General features: G+C 40.1%; 1 protein-coding gene across 1 annotated transcript in view; it reads left to right on the top strand.

Annotated features, from left to right (window-relative positions):
* The window catches only part of LOC117429648 (DNA-binding protein RFX7-like), a 42,041-nt gene extending 27,579 nt beyond the window's left edge, over window positions 1–14,462 (top strand). The window contains exons 3-9 of the mRNA XM_058995178.1: window positions 1,518–1,603; window positions 1,695–1,817; window positions 3,050–3,166; window positions 4,919–5,003; window positions 5,593–5,800; window positions 7,006–7,307; window positions 7,870–14,462. Coding sequence (XP_058851161.1) covers window positions 1,518–1,603; window positions 1,695–1,817; window positions 3,050–3,166; window positions 4,919–5,003; window positions 5,593–5,800; window positions 7,006–7,307; window positions 7,870–11,202 — 4,254 coding nt within the window. The 3' untranslated portion in view covers window positions 11,203–14,462. The remainder of the gene's footprint in view (window positions 1–1,517; window positions 1,604–1,694; window positions 1,818–3,049; window positions 3,167–4,918; window positions 5,004–5,592; window positions 5,801–7,005; window positions 7,308–7,869) is intronic.
* The last annotated feature ends 2,467 nt before the right edge of the window (window positions 14,463–16,929 follow it).

Here is a 16,929-nt window from a genome sequence, read left to right as displayed (position 1 = left end):
CTTGTATTTTTTTAGGTAAATATGTTTATAGGTAGTACAAAGTTATTATTTGTGTTTGTTTTGTAATTTTCTTTAAGATTACAGCAGTGTATGGATTTGATCATTGATGAGCTCGATGTGGTGGGGGGGGTAATCCTTATTTAGATATTAAATTCCATTGCCTTTTAGCACCACAGCCGTACTGCAAACATAGCACTTCTGAGCTGTTACAGACTGCACCGCAACTTGTAAATCCCTACAGATTTGGACGCACGCAAGTTGTGCTTCCCCAGCTGTCTCACCCAGTCAATTCATCAGGTGCTTGCTTATTAATTTATTTATTTATTTACTAAGGCTCACAGAAAGTGCTAATTGCTAAAATGCGTTTTTAATTTGTCAAAAGTTCCTGCTGGGTTATTCTCTGCAGTCCATGTAAACAATGGTTTGTTTCAACAAGTCTTGCCAGCGAGACTTTCCTGTCTTGCAGTGCCTTAGAAATACAGTGTTTCCATCTGGAACTGGGGTGGCTTGTATCCTGGCATCAGTTTTGGCATCGTGGGGCTACATTAGATGCTCTCGCTGTTCACTCTTGATATAAAGTTCTATTCCATACTGAGTTCTTTTTAGTCACTGCTCCATATCAGGAATGGAAATAACACTCACTCCTATTGCATAGCAGTTTTACCCATTCCAGGTTTTACTATGAGCTTGATTAGCCACGGTGTATAGGTAACAAGCTCAGGTGTGTCTTATTAAACTCATAGTAAAACCAGGAATTGATCTAATTGCTATATGCTGGTTATTTTCTCAATTTGGTATCCCAAAAACTTCTTGTAAAGTTGGGCAAATAACAAAGCACTATTTTTTAATCTCCCCTTTTCAGGCACGCACACTCTCTCTCACACTCACTCTCAATTAGTTCTGGTTCAAGCTACACTTTGTAGGTATCATAGTCTCTTATTACTTACAATGCTACACAGCAATAGCCCCAAAGCAAAATGTTTTTGTTTTTTTTATTCACTTAAGCAGTACTGTAATCTAAATGTTAACTCTACCCTCCTTTTTCTGATGACAGTTTTAGTATCTCAAGTAGAAATTGATGGCCATGTTTAATTATTTGAGAGAGCGATTGCTTCACCTGTTGAAACACATTTTTATGGCAATCATGTTTCCATGGTGTGTATCTCTGTTGCTTCTTTGTAGAGAGATGTGCAGGCTTGCCACTGGTATATGGAATATGGGCAGCAGTGATAAACCAGTGTAGGCAAGCTGGCTGCAAAGTTAATATCTGAAACTAGGAGGCACATTTCTTGTACAAACCTTCATGGGCCTTTTATTGAGACATCTTGAATGGTACGCCTGTTTTGCAGTTTGATATTTATTGATAAGGCAAAAGATTTGATCATTTACATAGGTACTATTAACAAAACTTGATGGAAAATTCCGTCCTATTTGAATGCAATTTTGGCTGTTAATCTTGGATTAGAAATTGCGCTGTTCGCTTTGTTCATGCTCTTTCCTACTCGTGTCTTTTACAGCAAGATGTTGAGAAGTTTACAGACATCGAAAAACTCTACCTCTACCTTAAGTTGCCTTCTGGTCCCAACAGTGGCAATGACAAAAGGTAAGATTTTGACTCTTGTTTTGTGAGCACCTTTGCTGGCTGTCTCAAATATATTTTTTGCTAATGCTTTCCAATTCTCTTTCGGCTCCAGTGATCAGAGCTCCATGTCATCCAGCCGCACTCAGCAAATGCATGCGTTTAACTGGATCCGAAATCACCTAGAGGAACACCCAGAAACTTCTCTCCCCAAGCAAGAAGTCTATGATGAATACAAGTAAGTGCTGCTACATACAGTAACCAAATACACAACGACAGGATCTATACCTTTTATACCTTTACCTTCACGTTTCACTTTTGAGTCTCTTGGTTGCGTGTCCAAATGGATTTTTGGACCACTTATTAACTTAATAGATTAAAAAATGTATTGTACTAAATCACTGTAGCAGCTGGTTAACTACAATTCTTCTAGTTCCGTCATAACCAGCCATAGAAAAACCAGACCCTCTCCCCCAGGACAAGCAGCTTACCATAATTTTTTATTTTATTTTTTAAAATTTTTAGAGATACCAATTATTATTTTTCCCCAATTATGTTTGTTCTCGTCACCGCAGCGAGTCCCAACACAGCAAAGACATTCTGAGGGCGTGTGAGCATCCTCCAATCTCACAAGCCTAAAGCCAGAATTACTTTTGCATCAGGCAATCCAGAGCAGAGGTGGGCGGGCTACCGATCCCTGAGAACAGAGACCAGCCCTGCCTCTTATCCACTCTAAATGTGCTTCAGGGTCCCCAGCAAAGTTCGGCCTCTTTGCACAGCCTGGACATGAACTGGCGCCATCCAAGCTGTGTGACTCATCCTGCACTCCCAGTGGCAGCGCTTTAACTGGAGGAGCCACTCGGGGACCCAGTCCAAACAGTTTAATTTGCTAATGGAATCCACTCTTTAATTAAGGCATCACTAAGATATCAACCTTGGACCCCAGGGTTACGTTCGGAGCATCAGGGTCAAATTATTTTAATTCAAACTGTTTTCTGTTTCTGAAAAAACATTTAGGCGTTTGTGACGGCATTAAGGCCATGGCGCAGAGTTTTCACCAGCCTTAAAATTGCCCTGCATGTATCATGACACTTGGCAAGTTAAGGCCGTGTTAGCACTGCTGAAGAATTCAGTTTAGATTTCTACACCTTGCATTACTTTGCAGGTTTAATTGTTTATGAGCATGAGTAAAGTCTTTAAAAGCAATTGGTAATGGCACCAATAGTCACATTACTTGTTTCACTGTTGCAGGGACACATTTTAGTTGTAATACAGTTTAATGTGATGACAAACTGTTCTATAATTGTAGTCTTGGACGTTGGTGTCAGACATCTTTTTATGTATGTTATTTCTGCACAAGCTGTGCCAAGATTGCCTTTAGGCTGTTTGTGGTTATATTTTAGTTTTAGAGAAATCTTGTGCTATAAAGTTCTATGGAAAATAACAGCGTTTTTTGTTTTTCGTTTTTAGGAGCTATTGTGACAATCTCGGCTACCATCCATTGAGTGCAGCTGACTTTGGAAAGATCATGAAAAATGTTTTTCCGAACATGAAGGCTCGTCGTCTGGGCATGAGAGGCAAATCCAAATATCCTTCCCTGGAACTGATTCAGAATTCCCCTCTGTACTTGGTTGCAGAACATCTGTTGTTGTAGTTCAAGTAGCCACTAAATATAGAACTGAAATGAAATGAGCCAAAGCTGCGATACAGCTCGAGAATACTGTGGCAATTAGGAAATCCAGCCATTGTTTATCCACCAAAATGGTTGTGAGCGCCACAAGTTTGATGTTTGGGTCTCCTGAACTCTTAACCCTGTGATTAGCTCAGTCGCACTGACCCCTTATTAACAACAAAAAAGCTAATATGCACAGGTTACGATGACCGGAATAGAGTAGGATGAGTTGAAACGTAAAAAGTTGGTTCTGTTGTCAGAAACTGAGAAAATGAATCTGTTTTTTTCCAGAATCAGATAGAGAAAGATATACAATGTAAATTGATATATATATACACGCACACGCACACACACACACGCACAAACACACACACATACATAACATACTAAAATAGGTCATGTTTGTTTAACTGGTTGCAATAGCAACTGAAATCCAATATGACTTCTAGTGTAAATCAAACCCACTTTTAATGTTCAGGTTGCAGTCTATTTTTATTGAGAAGACACATACAGCATTAACTGTTAATGAGTATGATCATGTTATCATGAAGTACATGGACAGGATTTGTTTAGGGGCCTCTTATTTGTCAGGACTGTCCCTTCATGACACCAAGGAAGTCACGCCTCCTCTCCTTTATTACGCATGGCATTTTGACTAAAGTGTGGTGAACTGAAATTGGATAAAAGCGTTCATTTTAGAGTCGCAGGTGCTGAAGTGTAGTGGAGTTGAGGACTGAGATATCTGGTGCTAGATTTGAGCTTTCAACCTTGAATTACGGGGACACATTTTACCATGTCATGAATTTACTGAGCTTAAGAGACTTGAACACAGGATCAAGCATAATTAACTTGGATTTCACTTTGCGTGAGACCATTGCCCTCTGTCTTGAACCGGTCGTTCTCTGATGTGTGACTTCCCCCAAAGGCAAAGTGTAGCGGGAACTAGTGTCTGATGCTTACCCCATGACGCCTTCACATCCAGTAGTGCACATTGAGGACATGTTTAACTAATGATCGCTACACTGTTATAAAACTGGCATAGATATTGGTTCCGAGAAGTTGCAGTATTCACAATAGTGTAAATATATCATTGTACTGACACCTTATTGGCTCACCTATTAATTGCGATATATGACAACCATAACATGGGAATCGCTGTCTGGTTTTGCTGAAAAAAAGCATGGTCCCTTATTATTTTGTACATACAGTGAGTAGGCATTGGTGATCTGGCAGTAATCTTGTATCTACAGCCATGATTGGGGTGTATGTATGTCACTTACATACTTGGATAATTTGGAAATGTGTGGCCCGAACGGCAGAACAATAAGGATTCCTGTAAGATTTAAAATGAATATTATCAATGAATACTAATCCGCACTGAAGGCTTTAGCCCTTTTGGCATTTTAGAAGCCTGTCCCTGCACAGATGTCCATGGCACTGGGATACCCCTGCGATGCCCGGTCACTGAACCTTGGCTCTGTGTTTCATGGGCTGTTCATTTTAATCCACACTAGTACCTTTGAGGCAGACTGCCGGATACTTGCAGCTCAGTCTGGCAGCTTTATAAAGTGCCTACCTGTTATGTTTTTTTTTCTTTGTTTAAAAATGATGGTGGTAAATGAATCCATGTAATCGTTTGTTGTTCTGAACCTTAACTCCTTTATCACGTACTGCTACAGTGGACTGAGGAAGAAGGCGTTTGTCCACATGCCTTCTTTGCCCAATCTGGACTTTCATAAAACCGGAGATGGGGTAAGTGAAGTGCAGTAGGTTTGATAGAAAGATAGTGTGCTGATGCAATATTAGCTTTTATAACATGATTACTGGTCCCCCTTTTCAAGAATCTTGAAAATTCAGAACATGCAAACGTTTCGCATGCAACATAATAGATAACCTGCTGCCTCCTGGTACCATTGCTGTGGGTCTCATTGCAGTTGGACAATTTAAAGTTTTTTTTAACTATAACTCATTGCTGTAAGTCCTAATAAGATGGAAGTATAATACCTTCTTAATAGAAATGTTTCTTTATACGACTACCTTTTAGATAATAGTGTTAAAATAATGCTCCACTGGTGATGTGTTTAAATCCAGGTCTTCAGAACCATCAGGACTAGCTAAGATTTGTTTCAGTCTTGAATTTTAACAAACCCATGTGTCCACTGGAGCGTGACAAATGTGTGTCTTATACACAAGTTTGATATCAATCCCATTACAGAAACCTTGCTCTCTGAATCCCAGCCTGCATGTACATCAGATGGCAGTGACCTGCAGGTAGGAGGTTACTAAGAAGGCGTGGTTGCTGTGTCCATGTGGGTGTTGAGTAAAGGGCTGTGTTTTGCAGCCTGAAGGGATGGAGTCCTCGGGGCAGCTGCAGAGTGCAGAGGAGGAGGTCCGGTCAGCTGCCTGCGACCTGGTCTGTGAGTGGGCACAGAAGGTGTTGAGCCGCCAGTTCGATGCGGTCGAGGACCTGGCACGCTTCCTTCTCAACAGCCATTACATTGGTACCAAATCGATGGCAGCACTCACTGTAATGACTGGTGCACCTACAGGTAAGACTGGACAAATTCTACAGATGTGTGCAGTGTGTATGAGAAAGAGTACCAGGGTTCAGTTCATTCCATTTTTTTCATTCCAATTCCATTTCAAATTCCTTTTTAAAATCAATTTCCAATCCCCATTCCCTTTTCATCAATTCCAATTCAAAATTGGAATTGACCTCAACCCTGAAGAGTGCACGCACATTTCTGTACTTCTCAATCTATTTGCATTGTATTTATTTACCATAGGGCAAGTTTTGCTTCTCTCTATAAAACTTTAGCCATACACCATGTTACAAAGTTAGCCTGTTAACCCTGAAGTCATTATAGATCTTGAATGCCAACAGCAGTTGCATTTTTTATAGCAATAAAATATCCATGATTCTTGCAGTTAGCTAACAAAAGCTAATATAAAAAAATAATCTTAAATACATTCTATCCTATTTGTTCATTTCGCAGAAATATCATTTTAGTTAGTTACATGATTCATGCTCTCATCATGCGATGACTCAAATGAACCCAGCTTTCTCTTTTAAACTGGCAAGGTCAGATAGTGGCTGCAAAAGGAACAGTAAGTCTGTTCCCAGCCTATCCATTCTATGGTTACATAAGAAGTGTGTTCAGATCAAAAGCAACCAAGCAACACCCTCCACAACAGAGCAACAAGAAGACAGTTTTATTATTTTCTTTGTCAATCTTTGGCTTTTAAAAAGCAAATTGAGGCAGCTTGAATTGTTAGTAGTTCAAATAAACAAAGAAACAAATGTTAAAGTTAAGTTGAGGTAAACATTCCCATTAAGGTGCAAGCTTACAAGGATGTCTTTGTACTTGCATGTCCAGCAGGGAATTAACTAGCTTGCTTGGTAAAGCTGGGAATGGCAGTGAGTAAAAGGAAAGGTTGCCATCTAGTGGTGGTTTATTGTACTCGTCTGCCGTTCTGGTTATCTTTCATTTTGTTATGAAATACCGGCATGTATGTATAATAGCTTTCACAACCAGAATTTTCTAAAACAAGTTAGCTTTTTCTGAAATAAGTTTAATTTATGAAAAAACCCTACATACTTGACTGCGAGTGTTTCCTTGAAGGAAATTGTATTACATCAGAAGTGTGCGGCTTTAGTGCACCAAACTACAGGGCACCTTTAGTGCCTCTGAGTCACACATTGCACTAGCTGGGGACTTTCCATTTATTAACCGGGAACATTCAATTCATTTAGGTATGAAGACACCAACGCAGACATCAGCGTTCATGCCAACAGCTGAAACCAATTCGTTCCAGCCCCAAGTAAAGACTCTGCCCTCACCCTCTGTGGATGCCAAACAGCAGCTGCAGCGCAAGATTCAGAAGAAGCAGCAGGAGCAGAAACTGCACTCCCCCCTTCCAGGAGAAGCCCATGGGAGGAGGGTGGATGGGGGGACGCCAGGGCCAGTCCCCTGCATTCATCGTGGGAGCCCTGCACTGCTCTCCCCTCAGCCCACCATTGGGATTGTCGTGGCAGCAGTCTCCAGCCCTGTTACGGTACTATAGACATGCACTGTATTCACTTACTGTATTTGGTTAAATGTATGGGATTTAGCTTTAGAGCGACTTGCTATTAGTGCCAGTTCATACCAAACATAAGTCTGACTGAGTTCGGACAGGATAATGAATAGTGGTTTTAGTATTTTATCTAACCTATGATTTCGTCCATGCCAGTGACTCTGAAATAGCGTTAAGGTTGCATTTTTGTATAAAAGAAGACTTCACAAACCATTTGAATTCTTCTGTTATAGTATAAGAAAAATGAAATGGAATGCCTCTAGTTCTTTGCTTTGTATAAACATGTTATGCTGTGTATTTCGTGAATGAGTGTGAGTAAATTGTTATTGGCCTTTTTGTAAACTTTTTGAATTTGTTAAATTATTTTTAAGGTGTTTGTGTATACTTTTGAGGACTAAATATTCAAATTAATCTGCCCTCTTCCTCCCAGTAACAGTAAAAATAAATACAATCTTGGAAACATTATAAACTGTACATAATAATTTGAATAGCCAGTGCTGACCTTTTAGTTTCTAAACACCTTCTTTATTTATGTGTTCAGGTACAAAGAAACAGACAGCTGGTGACCTCGCCCAGCCCTGTTGGCACACCTGAAGGCAAAGTCCTTCCTGTAAACTTTCAAGTGGTTGCTCAGCACATGCATTCTGTGAAGCAGTCGCCCAAGACACCTCAAAACATCCCTGCCAGCCCGATAGATCGCTCAGCACGGCATCGCTATCCGCAAATACTGCCCAAACCTTGTGCCACCAGCGCCCTCACCCTGCGTTCGCCCACCACTGTCCTCATCACCAACAGCCCCATCAAGACTGTTGTGCCTACGCCTCATGTGAGCTCAGTGAACGTGGTGAAAATGACAGCAATATCCTTGACACCCAGCAACAGCAGCACTGCCCTCAGGCCTGCTTCTGCCGGCAACAATGGGACAGGGGCATCAGAGGAGCCAAGGACAGGCCTGCAGATCAGACATGGTTCTGTGGTCTCTCTCCAGTCTCCTGTAGCAAGGTCCAACAGTGTGGCAACCACGCCTACCATTGAGATCAAAATGGAGCCTGAAGCCATAACTGATGAAAGCCAATCTCTCAGCACAGAAAGGCTGACTGGGACTCAGGAGGCCTCTGGTGGTCAGGGAGGGGGTTGCCTGAAGCTTAGAGCCATCAGCGACCCCACCACTCAGGCCAAGGGATCCCCAGGAGGAGGTGGTGAGACGAGACCTGAAGGGACAAGGACCAAAGGCGATGCAAAGTCCCTTTTGGACAACACTGTGGTGGCCTCCACTGTAGGCAATAATAATCCAAGCACTTTCTTTATTGCAATCTCCAATCCAAACACCAGCATGACTTTATCATCCAATGGCAATGCTGCAAGTTCTCCCAAGGAAAGCTTGGCCGGTTCCAAGAGCCCACGGAAGCGCTCCACAAGTTTGGCGTCTGAATCCCAGGCCCCACCTATCAAGAAAGTCTTTACGTCCCAGCAATCTACCATCAGTCTGGAAAGTCAAAAAGCGGGCCTCAGCGCTGCAGTGAAGAAAGTTATAAAAGCAACCCTGCCAGTCAAAACTGACTGTGCACCAGCACCTACTCCTGGAAAAGTTACTGTGAAACTCAATTCAACAGTCCCAACACGAATCTTAGCTCAAATGCCATCTGACACTCGAGCTGTATATTCCAGCGGCTTTCTGACTGTAGTAAAACCTCAGTCTTCACAAGACATCAGAGTTAAAAGTGACGGAACTCCATCCAGCATGGATACAGATGCAGGCCCAGAGATCGGTTCTGATCAGACAGTATTGCAGCATATCACAGGTAACCCTCCTGTTGTTCCTCTTAACACGGGCATGCTGGAAAACTCGGGGGTTAACGACTTGCAGAAATCCATGTGGGAGTCAGTGCAGCTTGGAGTCCCACAACAGGATTACACTCCTCAGCTACAGAGCCACAAGCCCCTTCAGGTTCCAGTGGTAGACCAGCAACAAGCACTGATCCAGGGACAGCCTTCCAATCAGTTATCCCTGCATCCAGATATGGTTGATTTTGTAGCATCACAGCCGAATGACAACTATTTTCCTTTTGATGATGATATCACACAGGACAGTATTGTTGAAGAACTAGTATTAATGGAAGAGCAAATGAATCTGAACAATAATTCTTACAGCAATTGTTTGGGGATATCACTGCAGGGTCAGTCGACCGTTCCCCAGGGGGCAATCATGTCATCTCACCTAACCCGCAACCCCTTCTACCACTCGGCCCACAGCAGCAGCACTCCGATCCACACTCCTACTGCTACCCCAACCCCCACACCTACCCCGACCCCGACACCCACCTCGGAAATGATGGGAGGAGGTCAGGGGTTATCCCGGGAAAGCCCCTGCTCACGAATGGCCCAGACGACCCCTGTGGACAGCGCTTTAGGGAGCAGCCGACACACCCCCATTGGCACACCACACTCCAACTGCAGCAGCAGCGTGCCCCCCAGCCCAGTGGAATGCAGGAACCCCTTTGCTTTCACACCCATAAACTCCAGCATAGCCTACCATGATGCCAGCATTGTCTCGAGTAGCCCTGTCAAGCCCATGCAAAGGCCCATGGCCACCCACCCAGACAAGGCCAAGCTGGAATGGATGAACAACGGGTACAACAGTGTGGTGGGAAACACTGCCATTTCGAACAATGGCATCGGAATTCTCCCCAGCTATCAGGATCTACTGGATGACCAGTTCAGAAAGCCGCATGCCTTCGCCATACCTGGGCAGTCATATCAGACACAGACCAGGCACCATGACGCACACTTTGGCCGCTTGACGCCCATCTCTCCAGTCCAGCCCCAGGTGGCTTCCATGTCTAACCTCAGCAAACAGGAAGGTTTTGCAGTTCCTGCTCCCCTGGACAACAAAGGGACAAACACCTCTACAAGCAACAACTTCCGCTGCCGCAGCGTTAGCCCTGCTGTCCATCGCCAGCGAAACCTAAGTGGCAGCACCGCCTACCCTGTCTCCAATCTCCCCAGATCCAGCGTCAACCCTTTCAGCAGCCCTGTGACTCCAGAGGTTCTCAACATACTCACAAACAGCCATTCGGATGGCAGTGCCAACAACATGGCTCAGAGGAGTCAATCGGTTCCGTTAAATGTGATGATGCTGACGGCAGTCCCACCCATGCAGAAACAGGGCAACAACAAGAAGATCACCAACGTGCTGCTGAGCAAGATGGACTCGGACAGTGATGACGCAGTAAGGGGCCTGGGCATCAATAACATGCCCTCCAATTACACGGCCAGGATGAATCTCACACAGATCCTGGAAACCACTCCCAGCTTCCCTAGTGCCAACCACCAGGTCCACATCAATTCCAGTCCTTCGGTATATGAATTCCAGAAGCCAAGTTACCTCGTGAAAAACAGCAGAACTGACCAGATCAACTTTTCTTCTGGGGAGACCCAAGCACAATCAGATATTGGAGAACAGCAGCAGCAACAGCAGCAACAGCAACAACAACAGCAGCAACTGCTGCAGCAACAGAATCAACAGCAGCTAGATTTCAACAGCACCGTTAAGGACTTGTTAGGAGATGACGGCCTGAACCCCAGCTCGCAGCTTGTGGGCCAGGTGACGTCAGAACTCAACGCCGTGGTATCAGATTTTCCCAGCGATATCAGGTTGCACTCTGAACTTTCAAGCAGCATCAACGATCTGAACACTTTGGACACAAATCTACTGTTTGACCCGAATCAGCAGCAGGGACAATATGAAGATTCTACACTGGAGGAACTGAAAAATGATCCGCTTTTCCAACAGATTTGCAGTGAATCTGTAAACTCGACCGGTTTTGACTGGTTGGAAAGTAAGGACCAGCCTACAGTTGAAATGTTGGGTTAATGTTTTTCTTTCTTGTTTTTTTTTTGTAATTATTCACGTGAAAGTTGTATAGCACACTGTATCAGAATCTGGACACATCACATTTGTCCAGTGAGAAGTGCCAGCCTTAACAGAAACAATTGCTCCTAAAGTACGTTATTTATCAAAAGGTTTGCTGCGCCACAATATATTAAGAACTGCAAAGCAGTTAGAAAAAGTGTAAATGATTGCTGTTACCTATTTCAATGGAATGATAAACTCCTACTATTTAAACAAATCTGATAAATACACACACCCCTCTAGAAAATAAACTGTTCAGTTGAAGATACAGGATGAACGTTATTATCAGGTGTGTAGGCTTAAGCTGTTTTTCAAACTGCTTTCAAGTAAAAAAAAAAATAATAATAATAACCAAATTCAAGACAAATAATGGGAATGTGGTCATTAATTAGATTATAAACAAGTACTGGTTTATATATTTATCCAGGAAACAAGAGGAATAGTACCTTCTATATTCTTTATTTTTGGGAACCTTTGAAATGAGGGACAGAAAGTAGATTATATGTATTGGAGAGAATGTTGGTATCTCTCGGAGTCTTCTGATTATGATTTTGAAATTGTAAGACCAGCATTCTAAATGTAACATACAATGCAGCCTTTTAGGAATTACAAAGTTATAGGGCAGCTTTTGAATCCTAGAACAGGATTTGTTCAGATCACATTTTAAGCAGGAGAAGATAACACAGCCTCTGAACAGTAAGAGGTGTGTGTTTCTTTATTATAACCTTTATCTAAGTCTTCTATCTCCTTGTAATGTGGTTTCTGTCTTGTACAGCAGATTTTTGTAGTATAGTTCTTGTGCGCAACAGAAACATCCTGGCAAAAAATTTATGCCAATATAGGTCTAACACATTTTTTTTTTATTTTCTTAAGATCTGCTTAGTCTGACATATTTAATACAGGACTAAGTGTATTAATTAATATACCATACATTTTAATGCAAGGAAAGTTGAAACATTTTCATTTTATTATAATGCTGGCTGGGAAAAGCTAGATAGGAGCAAACTATACCTTTTTTTAAAAAACAAACAAAAAAAGTTATTTATTGTCCATTTTTAGTCAGAAATTAAAAGTATTTAAAACAATACATTTGACCGAATTAAGCAAACTGAATTTCAGGTCTTTGGATAAGTACTGCCCAAAGGCTCAGTTGAAACTTAGAACTCTTATTTTCTGTTTGTTTAAAATGTTAAAGAAATGAAGTGATCGAGATAAGGGGAGGGTGAATATAAAACAGAATAAAAACTCAGAATAATGATGTGGCTTTGTATGGAACAATAGGCATTGCTCTCTGTTTATAGACTGTGCTGCATGGCATTTTAGGAGCTAGCGATGCATGTTCATGTATAGCAGAGTGTATAGGCCTGGACAGCTAACTGGATCTCAGTTAAATTTTTTAACCTATCCTTCAGGCAGGTAACAAGCCAGCCCTGCATTGCACTTATATGGAGGCTGGTGCTGATTTATTCAGGGGATTTTAACTCATTACCTCTGTCTGAAGGTGTGTCTGTCAACTACTGCATTGTTGCAAAGCTTGACAGCTTTAGCGGATCCATTGAAATATATTGTATATTTATTACACAATTCATTTTTTTCTGTATGGCAATACATATTTTCTTTTAGTGAGTCTGTTTTACACCCATACCAAAGAGAAGCCATCATATTTCGACTTGATATCTAACTTGTTTGAATCCAGGCTTATCTAGTGCTTGCCCAGTCTACGAGACCGATTTTAAAGAGAGATTTTGCTGTGAAATATGAAAGTAAATATCTATAAAATGGTATTGAAATAGCAAAACTGTTAAGGAAGCAATCTTTCGTTTTTTAAAGCTGGAGCGCGTATCTTTAACTAAAAACATTGAAAGATTAATAAACAGGTCTGTTGAGAAAATGGATGTTGCTAGATATGATTGAATTGGGACATTATTTTTATCATTCATTTCGTTACCGATTTTCATCAAATATGTAGGCAATATCTCTACTAAACTGAGACACACTGGCCATACTAGCTAATATGCAACATTTAAATTATACTGATCATTTGGATCTGTAGCAAGTTGAATATTCTAACAAATTAGTTTATTTTTAACCCATAGTATTGTACAGACAATAATGTATGTTCAGTTTCCCGCCCTGTTATAAATGTCTTTGTTGTTTAAAGATGTGTTCTTAATTTGGAGTTGGAACAATAGCATGCTTATTGAAAAAAGTGTAGTGTACTGAGGTATTATAAGACGTTTTGTGTCCCCAGACGTTTGCAGCAGACACTGGAAAAAAAAAATGGTTTAGTTCAAAGTTCAGCAGGCTTTCTGAGGTTCATATTATTGCACTAAACTTCTAAAGAACCTAAGGTTTGGCACCTCTTTTGGGACAAATGCAACAGTTAAAGCCTGCAAAAAATATTTTTTATAAAGAACTTCAATATGAGAAGTAAAAAAAGAAAAAAAAAGGTAAAATGTCATCCAAAAAATGACAGATTTGTCTTATGTAGCAATGTGCATTGATCTCAATGAGATCATTCTTTTACTCATTCTCTTACACGAGAATATACAGCAGGATTTAAAAACAAAAACAAAGTTTTGCTTCACCATGTTGATACGTGATCACAAGTGTGCATGTCTATTGAACGCTATTGTACAGTATACTTTGTAACCACTTTCTTTGCTGTAATGAAGACTGGTGCTCCGTTAACCAGACCGGCTTAGTTATTCACATAACAAGTTATTTACGTTGTTTGATGTTTACTAATTCAAGTTAGTACTTGTTGAGTGTGTTCAGTTTTTTTTTTTCATTTTTGTTTTGTTTTTCTTTGAAGTATAATAATTTTTTTGCATCTTTTTGTGCGACAAGGTTTTTTCTATTTTTTTCAAAACTATTGAAGTAAGCACTGAATTTTGGACTTTTTATAAAGAAGGAACTAGTTTCTCTTCTTGGAATGCACAAGAAGCTAATCCAGTAGACACATGTACCCCTCGCTGTATATCTTCACTGCACCAGTATGATCTCCCTGTACTGACTTTCATTTAGTGTAGCACAATAAACTCTTCCTAGTGTTGTTGTTGTTGTTGTTGTTGTTGTTGTTGTTGTACTGCTGGACGTACAGTAGTTTGATAATGTTGCAATAGCATTTCAGCAATTTTTTTTTCTTTTTTTAATTGAAAGTGCTCACAGATGTTGAAGTTTTCTAAATGGTTTTAAAAACCAATAAACTTTTTTTACAATTTGTGGTCTTGTGTGTGTTTTTTTTAATGTTTTAAAATATAATATGTAGTGTATAATATTTTATTTGTAAATTGCTGGGATGCAGGAATATGAAAATTACTATACATAATTGTCCAGTTATGTCTGTCAAGCATTCCAGAAGCATGTTAATTTAAATGGGGAAATTTAGAAAAAAATTGGAAAACCCATTGATCTTGTCCTGCTGTGCTGTTTTTGTATATTCACTGGTGGAGTAGGCCGTTGTAAACAGCAGGGATGAGTTTGTGTTAGAAATGAGAAAAGGCAGGTGCTGTCGCCCCCCCGACCCAACAGTTCAGTATCAAAATGCTTCTTGAATATCTCACAGCAACATTCCAGTGATAATGTGTCTGTGAATGTCTATTTTGGGTTGGAGTCAAGCAGAAAAACATCCTGTGTAAGCCAAATACAGCCCAGGAAGATAAGAAGAACATGAGTAAACAGTTTTCTCTGAGATGCAGCTTTTGCAAAACCACTTTTCTTATAGTTTTGTCTTTTGAATGTGATTGTTTTGAAGTTATGGATAAGAAACCAAATGGCTCTAATCTGTCACTGACCAAATTCAAGAAATATTTCTACCTCCGGTTTAGGCTTATGTCTGACAGTTTCACAGACACAATTAAAAGGTGGGACTAACAGCCTGTGTTTTACAGTGTATCATCCAGTTAATTATTTTGCCATTGCATGAGGGTTTGAAAGGTTCTGAATAGCAACCAGCTTACCTAAAAAATTCAGAATAGACAACCTACTATCAAATTACACAGTAGCAGTTCTAGTCTGCAAAGAAAGTGCTGCAATTACTCATCTATGATGAGGTTGACTTGGTATTTCTAAAAATGTGTTTATTCATTTCTGTTACAATTCTACTCCTCAATTTTGATATTTAATTCCACAGCCCCATTTCTATATATTTGCCTGCTATCACAGTTTACTTTATTTTGTATTATGCTTATAAGTTAATTATATTTTTATATATTTATATATATATATATATATATAGATAAAGATATAGATATAGATATAGATGTATATTGATATGCAGTATTTTATTTATTTAGTGTTTACTATTGCAACCACTTAAAAGTTTACTTTTTGAGTTCAGATATTGAAACAATTTGACAATTGAAACATGATCTAGAGACTTGTAGTACTTGCTTTCGGTATGAACTGAATACAGAGTGTTTCAGTTGTTTTCTACAGCAATCATTTGTCATTCAAAACTGCAGCCCTGAATTGCTCAGCCAATTGAGTCTGGACGTGACTCCACCTGTAGGTCCTGTCTCAGATCAGAATGGGGTTTTCAGCTGTGCCTGATCACAACTTTTATGGTCTGAAAATGCTATAATAATGGCAATAATGTAAAAAAGAAAGCACAGTTTTGAGGTAGATGCTTCTTCAAGGACAACAATGCCACCACTTCACGGCAGCAGAATCCTTGGGTGCTTTTCTTGGCTGTGAGTGTGTAAAGGCTGCACTTGATTATGTACGGCTTATTCTCATTGGCTTGCGTAGCATTAAAAATAGATGTGTGTTTATTATAGACTATGGTGTGTTTCTTTCTACTTTAGTATTGCTTACCTCAGGTTTCCAATGGTGATGTGCTGACAAAGCTTTCCATACGATACCAGTCAGACACTTCTTGTTCCAAAGACCTTCACAAGTGCAAAGGTTAAACTGAAACATCAGACTGGTAATTCATCCCATTGAAAAGAATATAAGAATAACACCCCAATGTGTTATTGAATTTAATAAGGTCTGTTTTTTATACATAAAGTAACCCTTATAAAAATTTACCACATTTTTGCACTGTATTTTTGCAGTTTTGCCATGGTTACACTATGCATTTACCACAGTTTACCCTGCTTTGCTGTTTTTATTAATATGCCTTACTTTTTGCTATGGTAGATTTTTTTTTTTATAAGGAAAAGTGTGAAAGAGACAACATGTTGAGAAAATAACATATTGTCCTGCATGTCCTGACTGGACTAAGCCTGTTCAGGTTGTCAGTGCAAGCCACTGATGTTCCCTGCTTTGACATTACTTAACAATGAAAGGAAACAGATAGCAGCTTGCTCACTCACTCAGGAACACTTTATTTTGGCTGTACTTTCACACATAACAATATTAAAATGGACACAAAAGTCACGCAACCTTTTCAGTAGTTTGAATTTTTTTTTTCAGTTACTCTTAACTGTAACTGTTTTTTATTATTCATGTGTTCGATTTGCTTGTCACATCTAATCACTACCTGATGTGTCTATTATGGTTTTTCAGTGGACGTCCTTTAGGAATTACATTACTCCTGCCCATGTCATGTTATTAACAGGTATTACATATGGTTATATAGTATTTATGCTGTGGGGCCACACGAAAAAGATAACTACTGTATGTACCATATTTGGCCTATTCCTAAAATAAATGGGGGAAAAGGCATCAATAACAAAACAT

The sequence above is a fragment of the Acipenser ruthenus genome, chromosome 21 (genome assembly GCF_902713425.1).
Source record: "Acipenser ruthenus chromosome 21, fAciRut3.2 maternal haplotype, whole genome shotgun sequence".
NCBI classification, from domain to species: domain Eukaryota; kingdom Metazoa; phylum Chordata; class Actinopteri; order Acipenseriformes; family Acipenseridae; genus Acipenser; species Acipenser ruthenus.
The sequence above is the reverse complement of the archived record's forward strand: the minus strand, read 5'-3'. Positions and strand labels throughout refer to the sequence as shown.